At 42.3% G+C, this 27,293-nt stretch overlaps 1 protein-coding gene across 2 annotated transcripts in view; it reads left to right on the top strand.

The window, feature by feature from the left end:
• ZNF423 (zinc finger protein 423) overlaps positions 1–27,293 on the top strand; it is a 291,743-nt gene that overhangs the window by 74,563 nt on the left and 189,887 nt on the right. For both annotated transcript variants that reach the window (XM_077288235.1, XM_077288238.1), the window contains exon 3: positions 7,562–7,750. In XM_077288235.1, the coding sequence (XP_077144350.1) occupies positions 7,562–7,750 (189 nt within the window). The remainder of the gene's footprint in view (positions 1–7,561; positions 7,751–27,293) is intronic.

Below are 27,293 nucleotides of genomic sequence, written 5' to 3' on the forward strand. Positions count from 1 at the left end.
GATGAGTTTGGCTGACATTCCCAACTTTCCCTCTACAGATGTTGGGGAATAGAAGGGACTGCCATGCTGAATTTCCACATCCTATTCTTTTGTTCTACACAGTAATGAGCCGCCATAGGATTCGGACGGTGGCTTTCTCATGGGGAACACATGGGCACTTTAGTCGAGAGTTTCTGTGTGTGGAAGACTTGGGAGAGCTAGCTGTTGGCCGATCGATTGCTCGACTGAAAGCTATCTAATGCGTTTGGTGGCCTTTAGATTTATGTAATATTTAAGGCCCCCACAAACATAGATTTAGGTAACATTTAAGGCCCCCTAAGCATTAGATCATCTGAACCCACTGTTATCGACTGGTTTGGCCAACAGTCTGATGTGTATAGGAGTCCCTGACAGACGATTTTCGGGGAAATTTTGAATCCAGCCTGTACGATTTCGAACAGACTATCCTTTTGTTCTCTAGAGATAAGTGTGCATGCAGAGATAGCTGCCAACTGCTCTCTCTTAAAGAACACAGGAGCACGCGTCAGAGCTAGCATTCCTCTTGAGTATCGGAGAGACGGCCGAGAGAGAAGCCAGTCGAACCATTGTTCTGCCAAAAAATTATCTAATGTGTTTGGGGGGGCTTCATACTATACTCTACCAGTGGTGAGCTCAATAATATCAAGGTACTAAGGTGATGGCACACTTTCAACTGCGCTTGCTCAGGTCCTGGATATCAAAGAAACTAGCGCATGCGTTGTGTTGTTTTAATTGAAAATGCCAATGAGCGAGTCTAATCACAGCCTGTCTCTGTGGTTATTTTCGGGAGAGGGATAGGTGTGTAGTAAAGACAGAAAGCTTTGCTAACTTCTAATGCATATATATACCGTATATACTCGAGTATAAGCCGACCCCCCTAATTTTGCCACAAAAAACTGGGAAAACTTATTGACTCGAGTATAAGCCTAGGGTGGAAAATGCAGCAGCTACCGGTGAATATCAAAATTAAAAATAGATGCTCCATACCATTCATTATGGCCCCATAGATGCTCCACATAAAGCTGTGCCACATATAATGCTCTGCACCGTTCATTATGGCCCTATAGATGCTCCACATAAAGCTGTGCCATATATAATGCTCTGCACCGTTCAGTATAGCCCCATAGACGCTCCACATAAAGCTGCCCCATATATAATGCTCTGCACAGTTCATTATGGCCCCATAGATGCTCCATAGAAAGCTGTGCCATATACAATGCTCTGCACCTTTGATTATGGCCCCATAGATGCTCCATAGAAAGCTGTGCCATATAAAATGCTCTGCACCGTTCATTATGGCCCTATAGATGCTCCACATAAAGCTGTGCCACATATAATGCTCTGCACCGTTCATTATGGCCCCATAGATGCTCCATAGAAAGCTGTGCCACATATAATGCTCTGCACCGTTCATTATGGCCCTATAGATGCTCCACATAAAGCTGTGCCACATATAATGCTCTGCACCGTTCATTATGGCCCCATAGATGCTCCATAGAAAGCTGTGCCATATATAATGCTCTGCACCGTTCATTATGGCCCCATAGATAGCTGTGCCATATATAATGCTCTGCACCTTTGATTATGGCCCCATAGATGCTCCACATAAAGCTGTGCCTTATATATAGTGCTCTGCACCGTTGCCCCATAGATACTCCACATAAATCTGTGCCATTGCTGCTGCTGCTGCGATAAAAAAAACAAAACACATACTCGCCTCTCTTGCTTGCAGCTCCTCAGCGTCCCGTCCCGGCGTCTCTCCGCACTGACTGATCAGGCAGAGGGCGGCGCGCACACTATATGCGTCATCGCGCCCTCTGACCTGAACAGTCAGAACAAGAGGACGCGAAGACTGAGCGGCGCCCGGCGGGTGGAACGAGGGAAGGTAAATATGTAATACTTACCTGCTCCCGGCGTCCCGCTCCTTCCCCCGGACAGCTGGTCTTTGGTGCCGCAGCCTCTTCCTCTATCAGCGGTCACCGGCACCGCTGATTAGAGAAATGAATTATGCGGCTCCGCCCCTATGGGAGGTGGAGCAGCCTATTCATTTCTCTAATGAGCGGTCCCATGTGACCGCTGAACAGGGGAAGAGGCTGCGGCACCCGGAGACCGTGGGACGGGCAGGGGGAGCGCCAGGAGCCCCGGAAGCAGGTAAGTATGCCTCAGCGCCCTCTCCCCCTCACCCGCCGACCGTGACTCGAGTATAAGCCGAGGGGGCACTTTCAGCCCAAAAATTTGGGCTGAAAATCTCGGCTTATACTCGAGTATATACGGTATTAAGGTTTCTGCAACATATATTAAAATTCTCAAAGCGGGCAACCCCTTTAAGTGAAACAATGCAGGTAGTTTTCCAGTAAATCTAAGAAAGAGCTGTTCTCCTCTAGCAGTAAGGAGCATATTACTATTGCTTTATATCACCTTATATATATATCATTCACATTGCTTTCCTTATGTATAATACATATGAACCTGCAAACAGATCTGACGCGAGAAGATGCATTCTCAATTGATTTACTGCATGATATAGCTATACATACAGGCAAATAACGTGCCGCTGGGAAATGTGCTCCACCGTTCGTAAATATTGCTGGTTCACTACTTCCCTTCGGGCGCCTACATTTGTGAAAAACTAATTAAGAAGTATAAAGTTTTCACACGAGGAAGGTTGTAAAAATGGAGTTGAAGCGACATTATCAATATTCCTCTAAACTGGTAAAGAATATTCTCTGTTCTGCAATTAGTGTGTAAGATGGGGCTTCTGCGGAGTTATCTATGTGATGAGGATTCTTAACATGTTGGTAGGAATCATCGTGTTGTCTGATAATACAATATGTGAAATGTAAAAGGTCGGGCTGTAGCTCAACGGAGACATCAAATTTAGATTGTGAGTCCCATTGGAGGCAGTGAGTAGTAACAATCCTAGTACAGCGCTGGGGAATATATTACATATTGAACGTATGGTCTATAAGCATCAAACTAAAACTTCATTAGGTCATTTTATAATGATGTCTAGTTATTAAAAAAAATAAATAAATGTTTCCCATTTCTGAAAAATTGTGGATGAAGCGAACTATGCAAACAGTCTATATAACAATATGGAATCGCAGAGTGGGCTCATCCATTCAACGATAAGTCCAGTATTAGTCAGCCTCTGGCAGAAACTGACCCACATAAAATAGGTCTTTCCACCTCCACACACAAACACCACTGAGACAGCCCAGTTGCCTTAAATAGGCCCTTCAAAAGTGGAGATATGGGAGCGGCCAGTCGCATCCAACTCTTCTAGCCGCTCCTAAAGCCCAGACCCAAAAATATGGGCCTATTTAAAAAACAATCCCTCTCAGCCACTTATCGTTACTGGAGCCTTCTTTTATAGGATTCACATCAGTGGGGCTAGCCACCACGGTGACACATTCCTCCCATCCAGGACCTTGTCAGCTGCTTTCCTTCATTGCGCAGGCACTTTTCTGTTCACAACTGCGCAAGATTGGAGTAGTTCTCTGGACCTAGACATGTGACTCTCTGATATGTGGCATTATTGTCTGAATATGCCATAAATATGCGGAATGGTAATACCCCTAATATTAAAGGCAACTAAGAGTGTGTTCTTCATCTAGGCATGTGGTTTCATTAGCTATTGGAGTTGGTAGAGATTTATTTTCAGGACCCCGGTCCATCAGCCACATAGGCAACCTGTGGCCAACGGACAGGAGCTCTGAGAACCGCTTCTTATCTGACTGCATTACTGGCTCCTCTGTTGAGAAGCCGGCCTGGCCCAACAACATTATCTGAAGCTGGCTAATCAAAAGAAGAGCCGCAGCTGCCAGGACATAGAAGGCAGTTTTCGGGGCTCTCATCCAGAAACCACAAATTACTCAAGTGGCCACTAGATCAGGCCCTGCAAATTGATTTGTGCTAACTTCAATGTCCACAAATTTTCATGTTAAGCCTGGTTTATTTTAAGACCTCTACTAGAGTTGGTGTGAGTTGATTTGAAGGACCTGGTTCATCAGACATATCTGTAATCCATGGTCAGTGGTTAGGAGCCCTAAGAACCACCTTCCACGGCTCTTCTTTTGATTAGTCGGACTGGCGCGACGTGTGTGATGCCGCAACGACGACGTCGTGCCATGTAAATTAATCAAAAGAAGAGCCATGGATTCCATTAGAGGCGATTCTGAGGTCTCCTGACTAGCAGCCAGAGATTGCCACTGGACCTGTTCCTCACACCTGATTCGCACCAAGTCTTAGCTATGTACAGTATATACTTTCTTAGACCTGTTTTCACTGGATGTCTTATGGTGGCTTTTTCTATCTATAATGACCAGATATGTGATATTCAAATTGCCTCTTCTGAGAAAAAGAGGACTTAAACTCTATAGCGCCACCTGTTGGAAGTAGCGATCCTACAAGTCACAATCAACCCTTTAACGAGTCGTGCAACATGACTTAGGATAAAAGCCAAATCAGTATCTCAATTCGCAGACATGGTGTTTCGGGCTGTTGGCCCTCGTCAGTGCGAAGCATGAGAACTGATTTGGCTAGGTGAGAGGCTCTGGACTGGGGTAGAAACGCTACCCCTTAGACCCCAGATATGTGATGTCAGCGACATTCTAATTTTTCTTCTAGAGGTCCTTCTTTCAACCAGTATGGTTTTGCCCCCTGATTTGGTTTGGAATTTTATAATGCCAAAGTTTTATGTGTGGCTTTTGTGTGATCGTTTCCCTTCAACCTGTGCGGGAATGGCAGGATGGAGTATGGTTCACTTTGAATAGACAGATTGAAGGGTCATAAATGGAGACACCATGGAACTTGAGGCTTTCTCTGATAGTGCAGGAGGTCTGCCATTTCAGGTTCTCAAAACTGAGCTAAAATATTACAATTTATTGCATATTACGATTGCATTATTACATGGCTTTTATGGCAAGTTGTTACTTTAATACAAAGTATTGTATGGTGAAGCTTTGTGTATGCTGCAGTACTCGATCCGTCTGGGTACAACCAGGGTGTTACTCTGTCCTTCCTATGATATTGCGTCTTGGTAAACCACCGCTCAGTCTGGCCCCTCCGGTATCTCTCTGACACTGCTCCAGCTCTCGGTCCACATCAAACACTCAGTCAGAAGGTCTCGGAGGTCAGAACTTTAGGAGGTTGTAAGAAGATAACTTCAGAAAATGTTCATATTTCCAGGATAGCCTGTTGTGATTCGGTTCGTGGGCTCCCCCGGTGGTCTCTTGTGGTACTGGTGTCCTGCAAGCTTTGCCTTCTCAGTTCACCTGTTCCTATCAGGATGTGGGAGTATCCTATTTAACCTTGCTCCTCACTCATTCTAATGCTGGCCATCAATGTATCCAGAGTGATTCTGTTGCATGTTCCTGCTCCCAGTTTTCTGCTCAGCTAAGTTGGACACTTTAGTCCTTAAGTCTATTTTTGTATGTTTTGTCCAGTTTGCACTTATGTGAATCTCTGCAGCTGGAAGCTCTTGTTGGGCTGAAATTACCACTCCAGTGGCATGAGTTGTCACATGAGTTAAGGTAATTTCAGGATGGTGTTTTGAAGGGTTTTTCAGCTGACCGCGAAGTCCTCTGTTGTATCTTTCTGCTATTTAGTTAGCGGGCCTCTCTGTGCTAAATCTGCTTTCATACTACGTGTGTCTTTTCATCTGCTCTCACCGTTATTATATGTGGGGGCTGCTATCTCCTGTGGGGACATTCTCTGGAGGCAAGCCAGGACTGTGTTTTCTTCTACCAGGGGTAGTTAGTTCTCCGGCTGGCGCGCGGCATCTAGAGACAACGCAGGAATGCCCCCTGGCTACTTCTAGTGTGGTGTGTAGGTTTAGCATCGCGGTCAGCTCTAGTTTCCATCACCCGAGAGCTTGTCCGTTTATTCTATGCTTCTGATGTTTCCTTGCCATTGGAAACCATAACAATAGCCCCATTCTAGTGCTCGGCAGCCCGCTGCTGCAGAGAGATCAATTTTATTAAGTTGTAAGTCATAGGAGGCAAACACTATTAGCTGTGAGGCTGACCAAATCATTTATTTCTCTATCATTCCGGCTGCTGTTGTTTGCGAGAAAACACAGAGACAAATTCTGTTACTTCATACAAAAGTTTTGAAAGTTGTTTTATAACGTAGAAATTGAGCCCTACTGTTAAAATTAATGTTTTATGAATTATTGAACATAGTGTAGAATTACAGAAAAAACAAACTTTCATCTAAGTCATCACCCATGCATCCTGTTCATGATTCTAGCTGTCACAATACAGACCGTCTGACAGAGTATAGACTGCTATAAACATGGCCTACTTTCTACTGTCAGCTATTGCCGGGCAGCTACAGTTTTTTTTGTTAGTGTACTGGCCTGAAAAGTTCCGTCAGTTCGCCTTAGACTTTACATTCCTTATTCTGGATTCCTACCCTACTTACCCCTTTATTTTTCAGTATCAAATTTAAAGGATATCAAAACACCCTATTGCAAAAATGGCTAAAACATATTTGCAGTACGGTATTCTTAAAGAATTTGGCTTTTGCAGCCTACACGTATCTTAGTACATAACTGACTGCCGAAGATTTAACTGTAAAAGCTTGTCAGTCAGCTTGATCTTATATGCTGATTTAAGTGCAAATCAAAGTTCAGCTTTGTTGTGGTCATTAAATCAGGATAGAAGAGTCTGCTGACATGACGTCACATACTGACGGATTTGACCGTTAATCCATTTTGATAGCAGTAGTGCGCTGCTCTGGAAGCAGGAGGTGGCTGTTCTGGAAGGAAGCAGGATTGCGCTGCTCTGGAAGGAGGAATGCGCTGCTCTGGAAGCAGGATTGCGCTGCTCTGGAAGCAGGAGTGCGCTGCTCTGGAAGCAGGAGTGCGCTGCTCTGGAAGCAGGATTGCGCTGCTCTGGAAGGAGGAGTGCGCTGCTATGGAAGGAGGAGTGCGCTGCTGTGGAAGCAGGAGTGCGCTGCTGTGGAAGCAGGAGTGCGCTGCTGTGGAAGCAGGAGTGCGCTGCTGTGGAAGCAGGAGTGCACAAAGATGTGCGGGTTCCTAGAAAGTCTTTTGATCTGCAGTCAGAAACCATATTGTGGGAATAATATAGAGGCATGTTTGTTTATTACTTAATAGTTATGGTTGTTTGTTTTTAATCGTTCAGAACTTGAGTCTTGCACAGTTGTATGTTGTGTTTTGTTTTTTTTTGTTTTTTTTTTTGAGTGACTGCTGTATCAGACGTATGGTTAGAGGATTTTATAAAGAACCATTTATGCACGGTATATGTTTTCTCCCAGCATCTTTTCATCATTGTTTATCGGAGTTTGACCTCTCTATGTTGTCTGTAATGACAGAATATTTATTTTGTCTGTCGTTTCCATCTAAATGCTGATGCACGTGGCCGAGATTAAATAGTTAATCATGTCGAGCCAACTAATAAGTGACTTCATGTTAAAGTTAGATGGAGAGAGAGAGAGAGAGAGAGAGAGAAAAAAAAAAGTAATTATAGTGTTTTGTGAAAGACGGCTCTGTTACTTTATGTTCTTCCTGTGCCTGCAGGTGGTCCTGGAAGGGAGGCTGAAAGAGAGGGACGAGGTTTGGAAGATGGTAACAGCGTGACCAGCCAGGAAGAGAGGATTGAGGAAGAGGAGCTGGAGGACGAGTCAATTTACACCTGCGATAACTGCCAGCAGGATTTCGATTCCTTGGCCGAGCTGACGGAGCACCGGACCCAGCACTGCCTCGGAGGTAATCCCAAACTAAGTTTGCAGGTTTGACAGGTGGTTAGCTGAGTAATTGGACAATGCAGCATTAGGGGGTCTTAAGCGAGAATAGCAAATTAATCATGTCATTTCTTTATAGATAATGTCATTTTTATTGTTTTACCAAAGGTAGGCTCGCCTGCCGAAATCATCGCTACCTTTCATCATAGTTCATTTGAAGACCTAGAGTGAAACTTGTAATATATGTGTGTGTGTGTATATATATATATATATATATATATATATATATATATACACATATAAAGAGAGAGATATGTGTATAAATATATTTATTATACTTGTAATGTAGAAGTGTGTGTGTGTGTGTGTGTGTGTGTGTGTGTGTGTGTGTGTGTGTGTGTGTGTGTGTGTGTGTGTGTGTATATATATATATATATATATATATATATATATATATATACACTTTAAAAAAGTGAAGTGTTAATAGTTTGTTTTTATCAGTTGGCAAAGTGAAGCAAAATCTACATAAAATCAATATTTGGTGCAACCATTCATTGCCTTCCAAGCAGCATCAATTCCTCTTGGTACACTTGCACACAGTTTTTGAAGGAAACACGTTCCAAACAACTCGGCGAACAAACCACAGAACTTCTGTAGATGTAGCATTCCACAAATCCTCCGGTCTCTTAATTCTACGTATAATCCCAGACAGACTTGATGCAATACCATCAGGGAGGCATCTGATTGACTCGAAATTTATTCCGCAGCAAGACAATGACCCCAAACATAGAGCCAGTGTCATTAAGAACTATCTTCAGTGTGAAGAATAACAAGGAGTCCCGGAAGTGATGATATGGCTTCCACAGAATCTTGATCTCAACATCATCCAGTCTGTCTGGGATTACATGAATTATAAAGGAATCTGGAAAGATAAAGAGCGCAGTAGGGTATTTTCCGGGTAAAAAAGATGATCAAATGCAGAGGAATTTGCACAAGCGACAAGATTTGTGGTTAGTTCTCCAAGATGTTTGGAATCAACCTCGCTGCAAATAACAATTGTTTTGAAGACAAAGGGCGGTCACTCCAAATATTGCTTTGATTTAGGTTTCTAATTTTGTTCATTCACTTTGCATACTGCTAATTGATAAAAAAAAATAAACTATTAGCACTTTTATCTTTAAAAGCATGCTTACTTTACAGCTTTTTTGCACAATAGTGTGTATACCGTACATACATATTCTCGTTTTATTCTTAAGAATTGACTTTTCAGCACTGCCTTATATTTCACACAAAGCATAATGACACTATTCACACTATTGGGGATAAAGACTTCACAACGGCAAACTTGAAATAAGTGCATAGAAAACTCCTAAAATAAGACTCTCATTTTTATAAGACCTGTGAAGAAGCCTAATTTTCATGCTGAGAAAGCTTTTTACTAAATCTGATGATCCGGTGCCATGGAACAGAATGCTCACTGAAAATGGATCTTTGAAATAGAATTTTATTACCACTTAGTGTATCGGCCTCATTGTTGTCTTATGTTTTTAATGTAGCATAAAGCACTTTTGTAAGCTAGAAGGTTTCCTCCCCGTCAGATGACTGGATGGGTTGTGTGCTCAAACATTTATGAAGAGGATGAACACTTTTACATTTAGACCTGGTGACATTTGAAAATATCAAACGAAATTAAAACAAATATTATTTTTGTGTCCCCCCCCCCCCTTCCTATCATGCAGTTTTAGATTTACATATTAATGGCTGTATGCATTAGTTTTTTTCTACTGTTTACAGCATACACCAGAAAAAGCTCAAAGTGTGTTTGTTAAAGGGTTGTAATGAATGATATACACTAACATCCATAGACTTCCATGCTAAAAAAAACCAAATACCTCATGATATGCATTTTTTTTATCATACTCCATAGGATAGAATAGCAGACTAGATGCGCTTGAGTAAAACTTGCCCAATTTGTTAGGAGGTGTGAGCCTATTTGAGAAATTTGTCATGGCATAAGTCACATCTATGGCAGTGTAGTCCATCTGTAGCACCATTTGCAGTGATGAGGCAGTCACCCAGCAGACAAAAGTCTCTTTAATGTTCAACTCAAACAACACGGCACACGATATCCTCGGGTTCACAGCCAGTAAAAAAAGACAGTCCACCTCTGGTTCGCAGCTGGGAACAATACAGTCCACCTCCGGTTCGCAGCCGGGCACATATCTTCTGGATTACAGTCACTAAACACGCAAGTCCACCTCGGTCTGATTGCCATGGACGACTGCACCACCGTGTTAATGTGCTACTCACAGCATCACACAGTACACCAGTATTCCCCAACTACGGTCCTCAAGAGCCACCAACAGGTCATGTTTTCAGGATTTCCTTAGTATTGCACTGGTGATGGAATTATTACCTTTGCAGGTGATGCAATTATCACCTGGGCAATACTAATGAAATCCTGAAAACCTGACCTGTTGGTGGCTCTTGAGGACCGGAGTTGTGGAACACTGCAGTACACGATATCCTCTGGTTCGCAGCCGGGAACCATATCGTCCAGTTTACAGTCACTAAACACACAAGTCCACCTTTTGAGACCAGTTACCGTGGGCGACTGCACTGCTGTGTCCGATGTGGGTGCCAGACGTCTCGGCTTCGCTGGCTGTTTGGCTCCGCTTGCCTGTGTGTGACTCACACAGGTGGAGCTCTGCACAGCTGACTGCTCTGTACTCCTCCAAATACCAGACTGACACTGACTTTGACCCTGACACACCCAAACCCTATACTGCAGGGTTTTTTAACTAGCAACCTGTGTCCTTCAGCCACATGGAAACCCCGGCCAGGAATGAAAAGGATTGCATCACTACCGTCCTGTAGTCAGTTTCAGAACACAAAAGTCAGAGCAGGTTTTCCCTATATCTGCTTTGGACAACCAGCATGTCCAAGACCAACACTCACTTTAGTCTGCACTGCAACAACCACAGCTATGCCTGTGGCTGCAATGCCCTCTCATGGCCTCAATACGCCTCTGTGCGCATCCTGGGGGGAACATACAGTGACCCTCACATGTAACACCGGTCACTGCCTCACAGCAGGTATAAGCTGACATAGATTTATGCCAAAATGTTTACAGAGTTATGGCAGAAATTATAATAAATTTGTTGGACCACTAAGCCATCTAGAGGAAAAAAATAGAAGAAAAGTAGAAAGTGTGGTGTAAAATTGAAAAAGTTGAAAGTTTTAGGACAAAATTTTCAACTTCTTTCCACAACATTTCTGGTACACCCCCTCTTACTGTTGATTTCTCAGAATTTAAAGGGGTTTTCCTGGCTCACAGATTATTAAAGCATTGTGAAGCCTATAAAAAATATAGAAATATTACAATTTGCTTGCTGTTAAAATTCTTCTCTGTTTCTGACCTGTTAGGTGGTGTTGTGACCTCCAGATTGTTACTTCCTGCTGTAGACCTTTCAAATTATAAAATAGAGAGTGTTAGGGTACTGTCACACTCTGCAACTTTCCAACGATCACGACCAGCGATACGACCTGGCCGTGATCGTTGGAAAGTCGTTGTGTGGTCGCTGGAGAGCTGTCACACAGACCGCTCTCCAGCGACCAACGATGCCGAAGTCCCGGGTAACCAGGGTAAACATCGGGTTACTAAGCGCAGGGCCGCGCTTAGTAACCCGATGTTTTCCGTGGTTACCAGCGTAAAAGTAAAAAAAAAAAAAACAGTACATACTCACATTCCGGTGTCCGTCAGGTCCCTTGCCGTCTGCTTCCCGCTCTGACTGAGTGCCGCCGTAAAGTGAAAGCAGATCACAGCAGTGACGTCACCGCTGTGATCTGCTCTTACTTTCCGGCCGGCAGTCAGTCAGAGCGGGAAGCAGATGGCAAGGGACCTGAAGGACACCGGAATGTGAGTATGTACGTTTTTTTTTTTTTTTACTTTTACGCTGGTAACCACGGTAAACATCGGGTTACTAAGCGCGACCCTGCGCTTAGTAACCCGATGTTTACCCTGGTTACAAGCGAACGCATCGCTGGATCGCTGTCACACACAACGATCCAGCGATGACAGCGGGAGATCCAGCGACGAAATAAAGTTCCAAACGATCTGCTACGACGTACGATTCTCAGCTGGGTCCCTGATCGCTGCTGCGTGTCAGACACTGCGATATCGTATGGATATCGCTGGAACGTCACAGATCGTACCGTCGTAGCGATCAAAGTGCCACTGTGTGACAGTACCCTTACTGTCTGTGTGCAGCTCTGCAGTGAGATCTTATCAGTGATGTAATGAGGGGCGTGGCCTGTGATCCTCTGCAAGATTACAGTGACTAGTGATGTGTGCAAGGAAAGCGGGAAAGCAGATTGTAGGCTCCACACAGAAAAAGTAGTCTTATCAGCTAGTGACTATAGCCAGAGGGGGGTGGTGGATTACATTAGAATACAGGTATTTGTTATATGACTCTGGGCCCACCTACAGTACACTAAACTAGCCAGTGCCAGTACCTGGAGCAGTACTGACTACAGGATAGTGTCAGGATCGCATATGCAAAGTGATGGGAGGACAGTTGGACAGGAGAAACTGTATGCAGCAATTTACCATCTTGAGACTGTGTAGGAGTCTCAGGATGGTGTTTTAGGGGTGGAGCAGGCGGCCACTGAGTGTGAGAGTGGGACAGAAGAGCTCAGCCTCTTGGCAAATGTAGTCTAGAGTAACAGAGGTAGAACCAGCAAGAAATGTAGGAGTTTATAATGTAAGCAATCACAAACCACATGTATTGCTGAAGGGGAATTAAAAAAGGAAAATAAAAGTAACTGGAGTTTGGGGACTCATTACAGGGACAACCAGATTGTTTTTACTTTTTTGTGTGTCTGGAAAACTCCTTTAGAAACTCCGTGCCTACCAGATGGCTTTCAGTGATGGTTACAATTATGTGAAAGCGTAGTGGTACAGGCTTATCACAGAATCTGAAGAAGAATAAACAATACATATGTATTTTTGCAGATTTCTTCCTTTCCATTGATTGATTCCGTTGATTCTGCACTAAAAATTAACTGGCATGTCACAGATTTTCAAAAAGCGACAAAAGTAAAAACTTTCCGCATACATCATGTACTCTTTTTCTTCCCCAAAAAATGTAAGCCATGTATGTACTAATACCACCAAAAAACACTAGAGCATAATAAAAGCCTAAACAAAGTATATCGTACCCAAATGTAGAAAAAAATATCTATAAATATATATGTTTAATAGATACACGCAGACGCTCCTGATGAAGTAGTGCGAAACGTGCCTTGAAAAAACAGGAACACACAGTAACCGGCAACAGTGTGTGTGTAATTCCCTATAAGCTGAGAAGTGTGTCAAATGAACAAAGCGATAATACAGTGAACACTTAAATGCACTGTTGCTAGTTACTGTGTGTCCCTGCCATCCCAACACACGTTTCGCCCCTCTTCATCAGGGGGCATCTGAATGTATTATTATTTTTTTTTTCTGTTATACAAAATAAACTACGTTTGGGTACAGTATACTCTGTTTCGGCTTTTATTACATCCACTTTGCCGGTTCTGTAAATTGCTGCTGATTTTACACATGGAAAATTCATGCCTAAAATCTGTACCAAATATGTAATTTGTGAGCCTAACCTTTGTGAAATTTGCACATTCACTAGACCGAACATTTTTGTTGAGTTGTCAGCCAGGACTGTGGAGTCCAGTAAGATAAAATTCTTACTTTTACCCTTCTATTTTCTACGCTCCGACTCTACTTCTTCATACATGACCAATAATTAGCAATTACTAATTTACTGTAGTAATATGGAGACATCATTGTATCACCATTACTACTTGATAAATAGGTGTTCAAATTGATATTCACATTATATCAAAGCCAATAACTTAATTAACCATCATTAATAATTGAAGTTATTTTTTTTTTAACTGGAGTCAATACATTTCTACCGACTCCACCCGATACTCACCCCGTTTATAGGAACTTTTGAAATCTGATAACATTATGCATCAATAAATCAAGAAAGTGATCAAGCAAAAAAAGCAGACTGTATAGTGAATCTATGCGAATAAATAAACATATATATACAGGTCCTTCTCAAAAAATTAGCATACAGTGTTAAATTTCATTATTTACCATAATGTAATGATTACAATTAAACTTTCATATATTATAGATTCATTATCCACCAACTGAAATTTGTCAGGTCTTTTATTGTTTTAATACTGATGATTTTGGCATACAACTCCTGATAACCCAAAAAACCTGTCTCAATAAATTAGCATATTTCACCCGTCCAATCAAATAAAAGTGTTTTTTAATAACAAACAAAAAAACCATCAAATAATAATGTTCAGTTATGCACTCAATACTTGGTCGGGAATCCTTTGGCAGAAATGACTGCTTCAATGCGGCGTGGCATGGAGGCAATCAGCCTGTGACACTGCTGAGATGTTATGGAGGCCCAGGATGCTTCAATAGCGGCCTTAAGCTCATCCAGAGTGTTGGGTCTTGCGTCTCTCAACTTTCTCTTCACAATATCCCACAGATTCTCTATGGGGTTCAGGTCAGGAGAGTTGGCAGGCCAATTGAGCACAGTAATACCATGGTCAGTAAACCATTTACCAGTGGTTTTGGCACTGTGAGCAGGTGCCAGGTCGTGCTGAAAAATGAAATCTTCATCTCCATAAAGCATTTCAGCCGAGGGAAGCATGAAGTGCTCCAAAATCTCCTGATAGCTAGCTGCATTGACCCTGCCCTTGATGAAAACACAGTGGACCAACACCAGCAGCTGACATGGCACCCCACACCATCACTGACTGTGGGTACTTGACACTGGACTTCAGGCATTTTGGCAATTCCTTCTCCCCAGTCTTCCTCCAGACTCTGGCACCTTGATTTCCGAATGACATGCAAAATTTGCTTTCATCAGAAAAAAGTACTTGGGACCACTTAGCAACAGTCCAGTGCTGCTTCTCTGTAGCCCAGGTCAGGCGCTTCTGCCGCTGTTTATGGTTCAAAAGTGGCTTTACCTGGGGAATGCGGCACCTGTAGCCCATTTCCTGCACACGCCTGTGCACGGTGGCTCTGGATGTTTCCACACCAGACTCAGTCCACTGCTTCCTCAGGTTCCCCAAGGTCTGGAATCGGTCCTTCTCCACAATCTTCCTCAGGGTCCGGTCACCTCTTCTCGTTGTACAGCGTTTTCTGCCACATTGTTTCCTTCCAACAGACTTACCATTGAGGTGCCTTGATACAGCACTCTGGGAACAGCCTATTTGTTGAGAAATTTCTTTCTGGGTCTTACCCTCTTGCTTGAGGGTGTCAATGATGGCCTTCTTGACATCTGTCAGGTCGCTAGTCTTACCCATGATGGGGGTTTTGAGTAATGAACCAGGCAGGGAGTTTTTAAAAGCCTCAGGTATCTTTTGCATGTGTTTTAGAGTTAATTAGTTTATTCAGAAGATTAGGGTAATAGGTCGTTTAGAGAACCTTTTCTTGATATGCTAATTTATTGAGACAGGTTTTTTGGGTTATCAGGAGTTGTATGCCAAAATCATCAGTATTAAAACAATAAAAGACCTGACAAATTTCAGTTGGTGGATAATGAATCTATAATATATGAAAGTTTAATTGTAATCATTACATTATGGTAAATAATGAAATTTAACACTATATGCTAATTTTTTGAGAAGGACCTGTATATATATATATATATATATATATATATATATATATATATATATATATATATATATATATATAGTAAGTAAGTATATAGTATAGTAGAGTATATATAGTAATAATCCGTGTATATGGATTGTAAATGACCTCTAATCCAGGATTGGCCTTATCCCCATGACCCGGGCCCATGATAGGCCTGATATATGGTGGGCTCACTTTTAATGACTATTGTGCCTGTAAAATTGCAGTAGGGGAAGGAGTCTCCAGCTTTCTTAAAGTTAAGCAGATTTACATCCTTATGTTGGCTGAAAGTAGAATAAGCCCTTATTATGATGCATTGTTACCGCTGGAGCACTGCTGCCATTTACTGGGATTTTATGACTCTGACTTTAGACGGGAGTTGCCACAATATAGAGCAATTGGTTCAGCTGAAGTTTACCAAGTAAAATGACCCTGGAGGACGAGCTCCTTCGCACACCTTAAACGAAGAGGAGCCTTTGCCGTCATTTAAGTACTGGCCCAAAACGACCTCCAGATCGATAGAGAGAATAATTGTGCTGATAATCCGAAAAAACAGCATTGAAATAAAATTGAGCTAATGGCTTCCAATGGGATACTAAGGGAAGGTAAATCCTGCTGTACTCAGACTTTGCAAGCAGTTAATGCATCCTCCATAGAACCACAAATACTGCTGCTTCCCGCTGACCGTCGGAGGCGCACACATAGCCGTACGGCACGCGTCCTGGTGTTTACTCTTTAATCTTCTTATTCTACGTCTCCGTAGGTGGTACATTAGTAATTGATATTGGACTGTGTCAAATGCAGTGTGTTATTTTTTTTCTCTATATCTTAGTGTAACACATAGCTTAGAAAGGAAAACTGTATACAGAAAGGGTTTGTGCAATAATAAAACACTAAAACTTTAAATAATTTACACTAAAGGGAATCTGTCGGCAGGTTTATGCTATGTAATTTGAGAGCAGTATGATTTCGGGGCTGAGACCCTGATTCCAGTGATGTATCACTTATTGGGCTGCTTGCTGTTATTTTGATTCAATCTGTTTTCTCTGCTGCAGATCTGGCAGTTCTCTAATGCTGAGCCCTCTATAACCCCACCCACACCAGTGATTGGCTGCTTTCTGTGTACACTGCGCTTAGGTGGAAAGCTGCCAATCCGTGGTGGGGTTGTAGTTGGACTAAGAAGCACGAGATACCTAGTCCCCTAGTGATAATCTCCTGCTGATAACACACAGTCAATAAGTGACACATCACTGAAATCAAGGTCTCCACCCATACATCAGATTTACATAGCAAGAACCTGCTGAGATTCCCTTTTAATAAGAAAAATAATTGTTGTTCTTGTTAGGAATGGTGAGAAATGTAACGTTATGGATTATCAGACGCCTGCAGAATTTTTCATTGTACAATAACTATGAGTAAATACAATAATCAGAAAGCACGTTCTATATTCTAAGGCCAGGAGCATGATACAATTTCAACTCTTCCAAAAAATGGTAATCAATTTTCCAGGGTGAAATACTCCAATGATGCCATACTTAACAAAAAAAGGGAGTAGTAAAAACACCGCCATATAAAAAGAATATCCTTTATTAATAAATCAGACAGACAATCTCGATCAAATAAAGTATATTATAGAAAACAGTAGGAAAAATGGAGGAAACAAACAGGTACACTGAGGAAAGGTTTGCAGGTCCAAAGTATGACTTGGGGAAGCGAAAGAAAAAGGCAGTCACATTCAGGTGCTGAAAACATCGTCCAAATAGTATCGCTATACCATGCAGGATGATACAGTGCACCTATTTGCTGCCCAAACACATGCAACTACAATGAGGTAGACGCTTACCCATGGTGAGTCAGGACCTAAAAGCAACCTTCCCACGATCCCTGACAGGCGTTTCTTGTGCTTGCTTTCTCAAAGGGGGAGTAATCACAAGTAACAAAGGGGGAGTAACTATGAGTAACTTGCAAAAAGCGGTTTCTTAAATCCGTGTTTTATGGTGGGAGTAAGGACTGTGAAGTACGGAGCAGCCCCTGTGTTTTAAGATTAAGTTCCCAGTGAGTTTTTGACGCTGTGTATTTTCGCTGTGCAACAAAAAACAAAAGCGGCATCTTACCGTTTCAGCAAAGTGGACGAACTGTATAAAAATCTCATGCCCACTGGGCTTCTTTTTCATGCAGCTTCAACAGAAAAAAAAAAATACTTGGGACTTAGGTCATAATGAAAATTGTCCTCCCGCTTCCTTCCTACAGCTGCTTTTCATACTTTGCATCTCTATGGTAACAGACTACAAACAAACCCCGTGTAGTCTGGTCCTGCAGTCATACTTTTTGACCTATGAAATGCATGTACAAAAAACCATTTAATATTTGGGGAAAAACATAAAAGTACTAAAAACACAATTAAAGTAGTATAATTACAACTTAAAATCCCAATTTTCTTTTTCAGATAGCCTCAAAGGGTGTGCTAATTTGACAACCCCCTTTCCATACACCATTCAGAAGTCTGTTTTTATTTTCTCATAGTGTTTTTCATGTATGATTAAAAAAATTGAAGCGGTTTTGTTTTTTCTTTTGTCAAGTACTCTGTAAAAATCAGACTGTGATGGTGTTTATTTATTTAGGGTTTTTTTATGACAGGGTCTGCTAATCGGTTCAAAAAGTAAATAGATCTTTCTTTTTTCAAAGGACAGTTAGTCCACTGAATTAAAATGGAGGTGTGAAATATGCTCCTAGACAAAAGCAGGTACATGTTCTATTTAAAAAAAAATAGCACCGTTTTGCTTTTACAGGCTGTTTTTCGGCTCATTCAACTTCAATGTGATCTGTGGTCATAAATCAGCTGAAAGAAGCTCACAAAAAGTTACAGTGCAACAATGTTAATAAAACCCATTTGCAAAAAAAGTATTTTTAGCCAAACATTTGCATTTAAGAAAAGAAAATTATCCCCAATGGTGGACAACCCCTCTTCCCTCTCGGATAGACCACAGTTAATACATTCCCTTTAGGCTTCAGTTTCCCTATAGCGCCCGCTGCAGGGTAAATAAGTAGTCACCGGCCTTCTATACTGGGAGGCTGTCCTGTTTGCCTTTGATTTCGAAGTGGAGTGGAAGTTAATTACACACTCCGCTTGTCCGCCTGTAGCTCCTTGCCCTTGTTACTGCATTTCTTTAGCTTTCCTTTCCGATACCTTCCATATTTTTTTTTAAGCCTATCCCGTAAAAATTGACACTTTTTTTTTTTTTGCCAGATTTTTGGGAAGTTTTGCCCTTTGGGTCACCACTGATACACCTCCCACTGTAAGCGGCAATGTAATACTCTTTGCAGAGAGGTAAAGTAGGCAGGCCCCCCTCAGTGCCTCTGATAGCAGAGGTAGGACTGGCGTAATAATAATGGCTCTTAACAGTGGCAGAGTCTATGACACAAGAAGCAATAACACGTCTGTGGCGCCGAGAGCCTGGGGGTGATAATAGGGTGAGTTACCGGTCTCTGCTGGCCATAATAATTGGGCTTCTCTTTCCTTGACCCGTCTTGCGGTAGAACTGCATTAATGCTCACAATAACAACTCGTCTGCCGTAAGGACGGGATAAACATGCACAATCGGTGGCTTTAGGCAATTGAAGAGTTAAAGGGTTTAGCGCTAAATAAAAACACCTTTTTTTACGTGGATTTCTTAAATCCCGCATTCTGGGGACCCCACATGTTGTAAATATGAGCATTTAATGTATCTGATACTTTTGATGAAGTTGACGACGTAGTGTTACAGCTGATTGATGTAAGTAAAATTCTTGAGTTTACAAAAGTGGTCCTACTGACGGAAAAAAGGGTATTCTGGTAGTGGATCAGGTGGGCAGTCTACATCATGGGCCGTTTCTGAAGCTTGTACATGATTCTTAGAAAACTCTAGATGCATGGATGAATCACAGAAATGTCTACTACAAAGCTAAAGCAACCCTCCACCCCAGAGCTAAAAATCGGTGACTGCTCGACTGGACTCCTGAGAACCGCCACCCTCCTCCAGTTATCGGCAGCTCTTCTTTTGATTAGTCGGCTAATCGGAAGAAGAGCCGCCAATTAGGAGGTGGCTCACATGTTCCCTGTCCAGCAACCACAGATTACTTGACACGGTTGGACCAGGTCCTGCGATTTGACTTACACCAACTGTACTGCTAGTGCCACCCATTGGGGTAGATACCCTAAAAGTCAAAATCTCAACAGAACAACTTCTCTTTGCCCTTGACTTGAACCGGAGAGAACTTGCATACCATTTACAGTCACTACTTTGCCTATTCCAGTGTACCACAGCTGCTTCATTTTACTGATTGTTGGGGGAGCGGAGAGTCAGACCCTCAACCAATATTGATACTGATATTGGTGCACTATCCTTCGGATAGATAATGAATTTAAAAAAAACCCCTTTCATTTATGGCTTCTAAATTATTTCCCCATCACCCTGACTTCAGACCAAGAAAGTCATAACTATGCCATACGGCGGCACACAGAGTACTGTACAGCTCCAGACTACAAAGACTCGGTGCCCAATGGGTCCCAAAAAGCGTAGCTATTGCTCCGTAATACGAAGCCTATATGTATCCGGATGTAGCCTTGTGCAAATTGTGGAGACAAAGCTTGTGATCCGTAAGCCATGACTTTGGTGAGAGCTTTATGTTGGAACTTTTCGCTTCATGGGTTGGAGAACTTTACAGGCCGTATCACACAAGCTGAAAACATATCTGAAGATGTAAGAAGTAGATATTGCTCCGTAATATGAAGCCTATATGTATCCGGATGTAGCCTTGTGCAAATCACGAAGACAAAGCTTGTGATCCGTAAGCCATGACTTCGGTGAGAGCTTTATGTTGGAACTTTTCGCTTCATGGGTTGGAGAACTTTACAGGCCGTATCACACAAGCTGAAAACATATCTGAAGATGTAAGAAGTAGATATTGCTCCGTAATATGAAGCCTATATGTATCCGGATGTAGCCTTGTGCAAATCACGAAGACAAAGCTTGTGATCCGTAAGCCATGACTTCGGTGAGAGCTTTATGTTGGAACTTTTCGCTTCATGGGTTGGAGAACTTTACAGGCCGTATCACACAAGCTGAAAACATATCTGAAGATGTAAGAAGTAGATATTGCTCCGTAATATGAAGCCTATATGTATCCGGATGTAGCCTTGTGCAAATCACGAAGACAAAGCTTGTGATCCGTAAGCCATGACTTCGGTGATAGCTTTATGTTGGAGCTTTTCGCTTCATGGGTTGGAGAATTTTACCAGCCGTATCACACAAGCTCAAAACATGTTTGAAGACGTAAAAAGTAGATATTGCTCCGTAATATGAAGCCTATATGTATCCGGATGTAACCTTGTGCAAATAACGGTGACAAAGCTTGTGATCTGTAAGCCATGACTTCGGTGAGATAGAGCTTTTCGCTTAATGGGTTGGAGAACTTTACAGGCCGTATCACACAAGCTCAAAACATGTTTGAAGACGTAAGAAGTAGATGTACAGTTTGATGAGGATTTTTTTTAATTTCCTTCCTATAGTGGGTTACATCTACAGCAATAACTCGTCCTTTTTTATTTCTTCCCGCTCTCCCCGTGTAATAATGAATACATTTCCCGCCTGATACATAACACATTACTGTCTTCCTGTAACAAGTATGATGTGCTTCTTCGCATGGGTTAAGTGCTGCTCTTACAAAATCTGCGCCCTCGGTGACTTCCACGATTGTCGATGCACCTTTTATTCTCTGCGTATAACAAGTCTCTTCTGTGTAGATACACGATAAAACCTGCCGCAGCTAATAGAAGGCAATATCTGCCGACCATCTCTGGATACAACATCTCACTCTGGAAAGTAGCTCTGTTATCAACGCTCTGATGTACCAGGCGCGGAAATCTCTCCGGCCTTAAAAATAACACCGCTTTATTGCAGTTATTTGTTCCTTGTACAAGTAATAGAAGTGTGATTTGTGGCTGGAGCTTTCAAAAGAAAAGTCTGTTTTCTGGAATATCTGGCCTTCAGAAGGATATGAAAACCTAGAATGTGACAGTAGATAAGAACCGCTTGGCTTGCAAAGTCTCACTTTTTTTTTTTTTTACCAGCTTGAGGCTTTGACCCTGCATAACCCGGGTGTCTGTAGTGTTTTTATGCATTCATGTGCTTAACTTCCCATAGACGTGACCATTTTTCTTAAAAACCGTAACTGATCCATTATAGACGCCGGATCATTATATACGGTAAGAGACAATATGTGCCCATTGAATCATGTGGTGGCATAAAAAGTGCAAAAAAGTAATGCGATATTCCATCAAGACAGTCTATAGAAATCAGCTTCACTTACATGGTTGGACAGCCAGCACATTGCGTGCATGCACAAGATTTCCAATAATACCACCATGATGGAGACAGGATGCAAAAAAACAAGTCTAGTATGGGGAAGAGACATCCTACCAGTCTTAATGGGAATCTGTCAGCAGAATTTTGCTATAAAATCCTTGAGCTGCATAATGTAGAGACAGAGGCCCTGATTCCAGTGATGTGCCACTTACTGGGCTGCTTGGCGCAGTTTTGATAGAATCCCTTTTTCCTCTGCTGTAGATGTTGCATTGGGCAAATGCTGATCTGTGTATAACCCCGCCCACACCACTGATTGGCTGCTTCCTGTATAATCTGTACATTGTCAGTAAGCAGCCAATCCGTGGTGGGGGCGTGGTTACACATATTAGCCTGACTTGTCTGCATGTAAGGCCTAGTCAGGCAGAGATAATCTCCTGCTGATAACACTGATTTTATTGAAACTGCAACACACAGCCTAATAAGTGATACATTGCTAGAATCAGGCTCTCTTGCCCTATATTATGCTGCTTTCAGATTAAATGGCAGATTCCCTTTGCTGTTTTTTTTTAAAGTATTAAAGGTGTCGGCCGCACACTCACAATTGTTCGCAACTCAGACAGAAAAAGAAAATGGAATCTTCTAGTGTCAACGCAATCTAAAAGGTAAAAAGTGACATCACTCCCTGAAGGTTGCAAAAAATGTGGAAGAAAAGGTTATTTCACCATAAACAAAGCAAAATTTCGATCTTAGTAGTTCTTATCAATTTTTTAAATCAATTTTTATTTTTGCTATGTAATAGTAGTAGCATGATGTAGGGATACAGACCCTGATTCCAGCAATGTCACGTACTGTTTTCTCTGATGCAGATCTGGCAGAGCTCAGAATGCTGAGCTGTGTATAACTCCGCCCCCACCACTGATTAGCATCATTCTGTCAATATACAGTTTACACAAAGTAGCCAATCGGTGATAGGGGTGTGGTTACAACAGATCAGGAGGACCAGGACACAGGAGACACCTAGTCCTGTAGCGATAATCTCCTGCTAATAAAACACTGATTTTATTGAAACGGCAAAAAAGCGCTGCCTAATAAGTGAGACATGGCAGGAATCAGCCCCTGCTTCATCAGTTGAAATCCAATGGTACAAAAAATGCAGAAAGACCTGGAGACAGTCATAGTAGCCACATGTGATTTTTTATTTTTTGTACTATTGGATTTTAAATTGGATGAAATAAATTGGTGTTTGTAGATTCCCTGCATCCTTTGGTTTTGCCTTCGCTGGCGTTTTTACCGCACCATTTTACCGTCACATAGAGTACGATGATTGTTCGACCATTGGCCAGCATTACTCATTCTTTTTCTTTTATTTTTATGCCAGATGAAATTCCAACATTTTCAGTTGCCATCTACTAAATTAGTATTTTGGTGAATTTCCACAATATTATACCTTCACTTCTGTGAAATGACAATCTGACAAAACACACGGCCAATTTCCATATGATTGACAGCTGAAAACACCTTTTTTGCTTACCCCTTAACCCCAAACAAACACTGGATTAGCCCTAGCACTTTTTGCGCGTTCTTTGTCTGCACAGACAGGCTTTGGTGGAGACTAGCAGAATGCACAGCTTTCAGTATTTAGCTCTGCTAGAAATGAGAGCATCCAAGCCCTGGGTGTTTGGCGGTCCCAGGGGGGGTTGGGGGGCTCCTGTCTGGCCTCCCCGAGCTCTCTGCGCCACAAATACATTTCCATCTTCCTCTGGCTCCCCCCTCCCTTTCTCTCCGTCACCTAGGCAGCTAATTCCTCTGTGCCCCCTTCTCCTTATTAAAGCCACAGATCACTTTTCTGAGCTTAATGCTGTCAGGCCTGCTGATCGAGGGTCCAGATGGACTAAGCAGTATTTTTTGGCCTGTAAATATGCTTGTGTTGGAAGGTGCTCGTTCGTCGGGATGCACGCTTCATTACATTTTACTGAATCTGTGTTTTAATAGAGCACAGTCGCAAATGTTGGAGCAGTTAGGGTATATAAGGCTAAATATACTGAGATCTGTACCACTTTTAGTTAGTGAGTTGTCATTTGGCCAATTTTTTTGCATTTTATTCATACATTTTCTGCTGATTGGTCCAAAGTTGTATCAACATCTGATATCGTAACACGAGTCACAATCGCAACAACTTTCCACATGCCCCTGTCCAGATAAAACATCTAATATGGTAGCACAAGTCACAATCGCAACAATTTTCCACATGCCCCTGTCCTTATACAACATGTAATATGGTAACACAAGTCACAATCACAACAACTTTCCACATGCCCCTGTCCTTATACAACATCTAATATGGTAACACAAGTCACAATCACAACAACTTTCCACATGCCCCTGTCCTTATACAACATCTAATATGGTAACACAAGTCACAATCACAACAACTTTCCACATGCCCCTGTCCTTATACAACATCTAAGGCTACGTTGACATTTGCATTGTGCGGTGCAGCGTCGGCGACGCAACGCACAACGCAAATGTAAACGCATGCACAACGCAGCGTTTTGTGACGCATGCGTCCACTTTTGCATGGTTTTTGGCGCAGAAAAAACTGCATCATGCAGCGTCCTCTGCGCCCTGACGCATGCACCACAGTGACGCATGCGTCACAAAACGCAAGTGCAACGCATGTCCATGCGCCCCCCATGTTAAATATAGGGGCGCATGACGATGCGTCGCCACGGCTGCGCCTGACGCAACGCTAATGTTAACGTAGCCTAATATGGTAACACAAGTCACAATCACAACTTTCCACATGCCCCTGTCCTTATACAACATCTAATATGGTAACACAAGTCACAATCGCAACAACTTTCCATATTCCCCTGTCCTCATACAACATCTAATATGGTAAAACAAGTCACAATCGCAACAGCTTTCCATATTCCCCTGTCCTGATACAACATCTGATACGGTAACACAAATCACAATCACAACAACTTTCCACATGCCCCTGTCCTTATACAACATCTAATATGGTAACACAAGTCACAATCGCAACAACTTTCCGTATTCCCCTGTCCTCATACAATATGTAATATGGTAAAAGAAGTCACAATCGCAGCAGCTTTCCGTATCCCCCTGTCCTGATACAACATCTGATATGGTAACACAAATCACAATCACAACAACTTTCCACATGCCCCTGTCCTTATACAACATCTAATATGGTAACACAAATCACAATCACAACAACTTTCCACATGCCCCTGTCCTTATACAACATCTAATATGGTAACACAAGGCACAATCGCAACAACTTTCCGTATTCCCCTGTCCTGATACAACATCTGATATGGTAACCCAAATTACAATCACAACAACTTTCCACATGCCCCTGTCCTTATACATCTGATATGGTAACACAAGTTACAATCACAACAACTTTCCACATGCCCCTGTCCTGATACCACATCTAATATGGTAACACAAGTCACAATCGCAACAACTTTCCATTTTCCCCTGTCCTGATACAACATCTGATATCGTAACACAAGTCACAATCACAACAACTTTCCATTTTTCCCTGTCCTGATACAACCATTGCATCGACATTCTTGACCTGAACCACATCCGAACAGTTTGTGTCTTTTTTTTTTATGCTTGGATTATCACAAAAATTACATTATTTTTCAATGTTATTGGTCAGATTTAAATTGGTCCAAATCTGACTGTCACTACAGATTAAATAATGTCATTTTATTTTGTGAGATCAGCTCCTGTTGTTTTTTAGGTCATGTCCTCAATGTAGTGTTTATTCCACTGCTTTTTTCCTTTTTGCGCACAAATTCTGCTGCATTTAACTGTTCAAGCAAAGTGGATGTGATTTAATGAAAACTCAAGCTCGGTGTGCATATAAAGATGCTATTGAACTTCACATTTTGTGGTGTGTTTTTTTCCCGTACAGGCTTTAATGACGAGTCTGGGGGGAAAAAAAAACACCTAAAAAAATAAGTGCTTCAAATCTTTACCAAAAAGCAGTTAAAAAAGTAAAAAATGCTCAAAAAACACTCAGCAAAAATGCACAACCAAAGCAGATTGCTACTGTGTGTTTTGGTGTGGACAACTGTAGAATAAATGCAGTGAGGAAAAAGCAGCAAAAGTAGAAGCAAGATTTTCTTAAAATCACTTTCTGGCTTCCACCGTATGCTCATTAATCTCGCTGGAGTCAAGAAGGTGGAGCATTTGGAGAGATGACTCTTATCTGGACGTGTCCTACATCCGATCAGTCTGATGTGATTGAAGACATGCGCTGTTGTCTTCTAGTTCTGGCACAAACCAAATGTACACTGTATATCTGTGATGTCAATTACGCCATGTTGGCCAGGTTTTGGCCACCACCATCTTGACTGTTCTCCTAACCGTCTCCACCTTCTTGACTTCAGTAAGGCAAATACAATGGCGCATGCGTAGATCAGTTTTTTTTGGTAAGTAGACACTTTTCTAAAAACCCAAGAGCTAATCTAACAGCAAGCAATTGGGGTTGGGAGAAGAACAAATTTACAACCGGTTCCGATTAAAAGAAGTCTGTCCGCGCAACATGACTGTTCAAACCAAGCACAGGCATTCAGTGCACCGTTGACATTGCCAAGCAATTCAGTGCACCTTCAGCTATTTGTATTTCACCTCTTGTAAGGCCAAGAGGAATCGTGGAGGGAGGATGGATGGAAGACAAATAGGTGGGAAGGTGCATTGAACGGTTTGGCCACACCAAGTGTACATGGACCGCCAGTGCTTAGTTTGATCAGTCATTTTGTGCTGACAGACTCCCTTTCAGATGATGGTTTTCCATTCACTCTTTTATAATACTAATTATTAATAGATATGCACTATGCAGAAAACATGCTTGGTGCTTACGTACAGGGGCCAGGCGAGCATTGCCACCCAAGACGTTACAAGTGCTATAAATGGCTTGTCGGTTGGTGGGCCATGTTGCTGAATTTTCTGCAGATCTCAGGAGCTTCAAATGACGTCTCTGGCAGAAAAGAGCCTTCAGATTGACCATATTACGAGGGTTTTGTCATGGCATGGTCCTTGTCAGACACCAGTTCTGGCCGTTAGCAGGTAGTATTGTATAAAGATGACACATTTTGTTTTTGTTCACACCAAACTCATTTTAGTCTCCAGAATGTGAGCATGAATCTCGCCTCCTGTTCAAAAGGGTTAACGTTGGATCTAATAAGTGCGTATCGTGGAGGGATTCTAGTATTCCCAGTGATGACCCCCCATCCCCCCTTTGTCTCGCCCCTTCTGATCGGCTCCACGTCTTAGCAGCCGGATAGTCTCCTTCAGATTCCTTCACTAAAGCCCTTGGCACACACACAAGTGTAGTCACATCTGCTCCCGCTTGCTGGGCGGCTCGGCTCGTGTACCGAGAGCCAAGCTGTAATTTTGGTGTATAGTGTGTTTGTGGCTCCTGTCTTATGGTTGCAGCTATCTCGTTTATC

The sequence above is a fragment of the Ranitomeya variabilis genome, chromosome 2, assembly GCF_051348905.1.
Source record: "Ranitomeya variabilis isolate aRanVar5 chromosome 2, aRanVar5.hap1, whole genome shotgun sequence".
NCBI classification, from domain to species: domain Eukaryota; kingdom Metazoa; phylum Chordata; class Amphibia; order Anura; family Dendrobatidae; genus Ranitomeya; species Ranitomeya variabilis.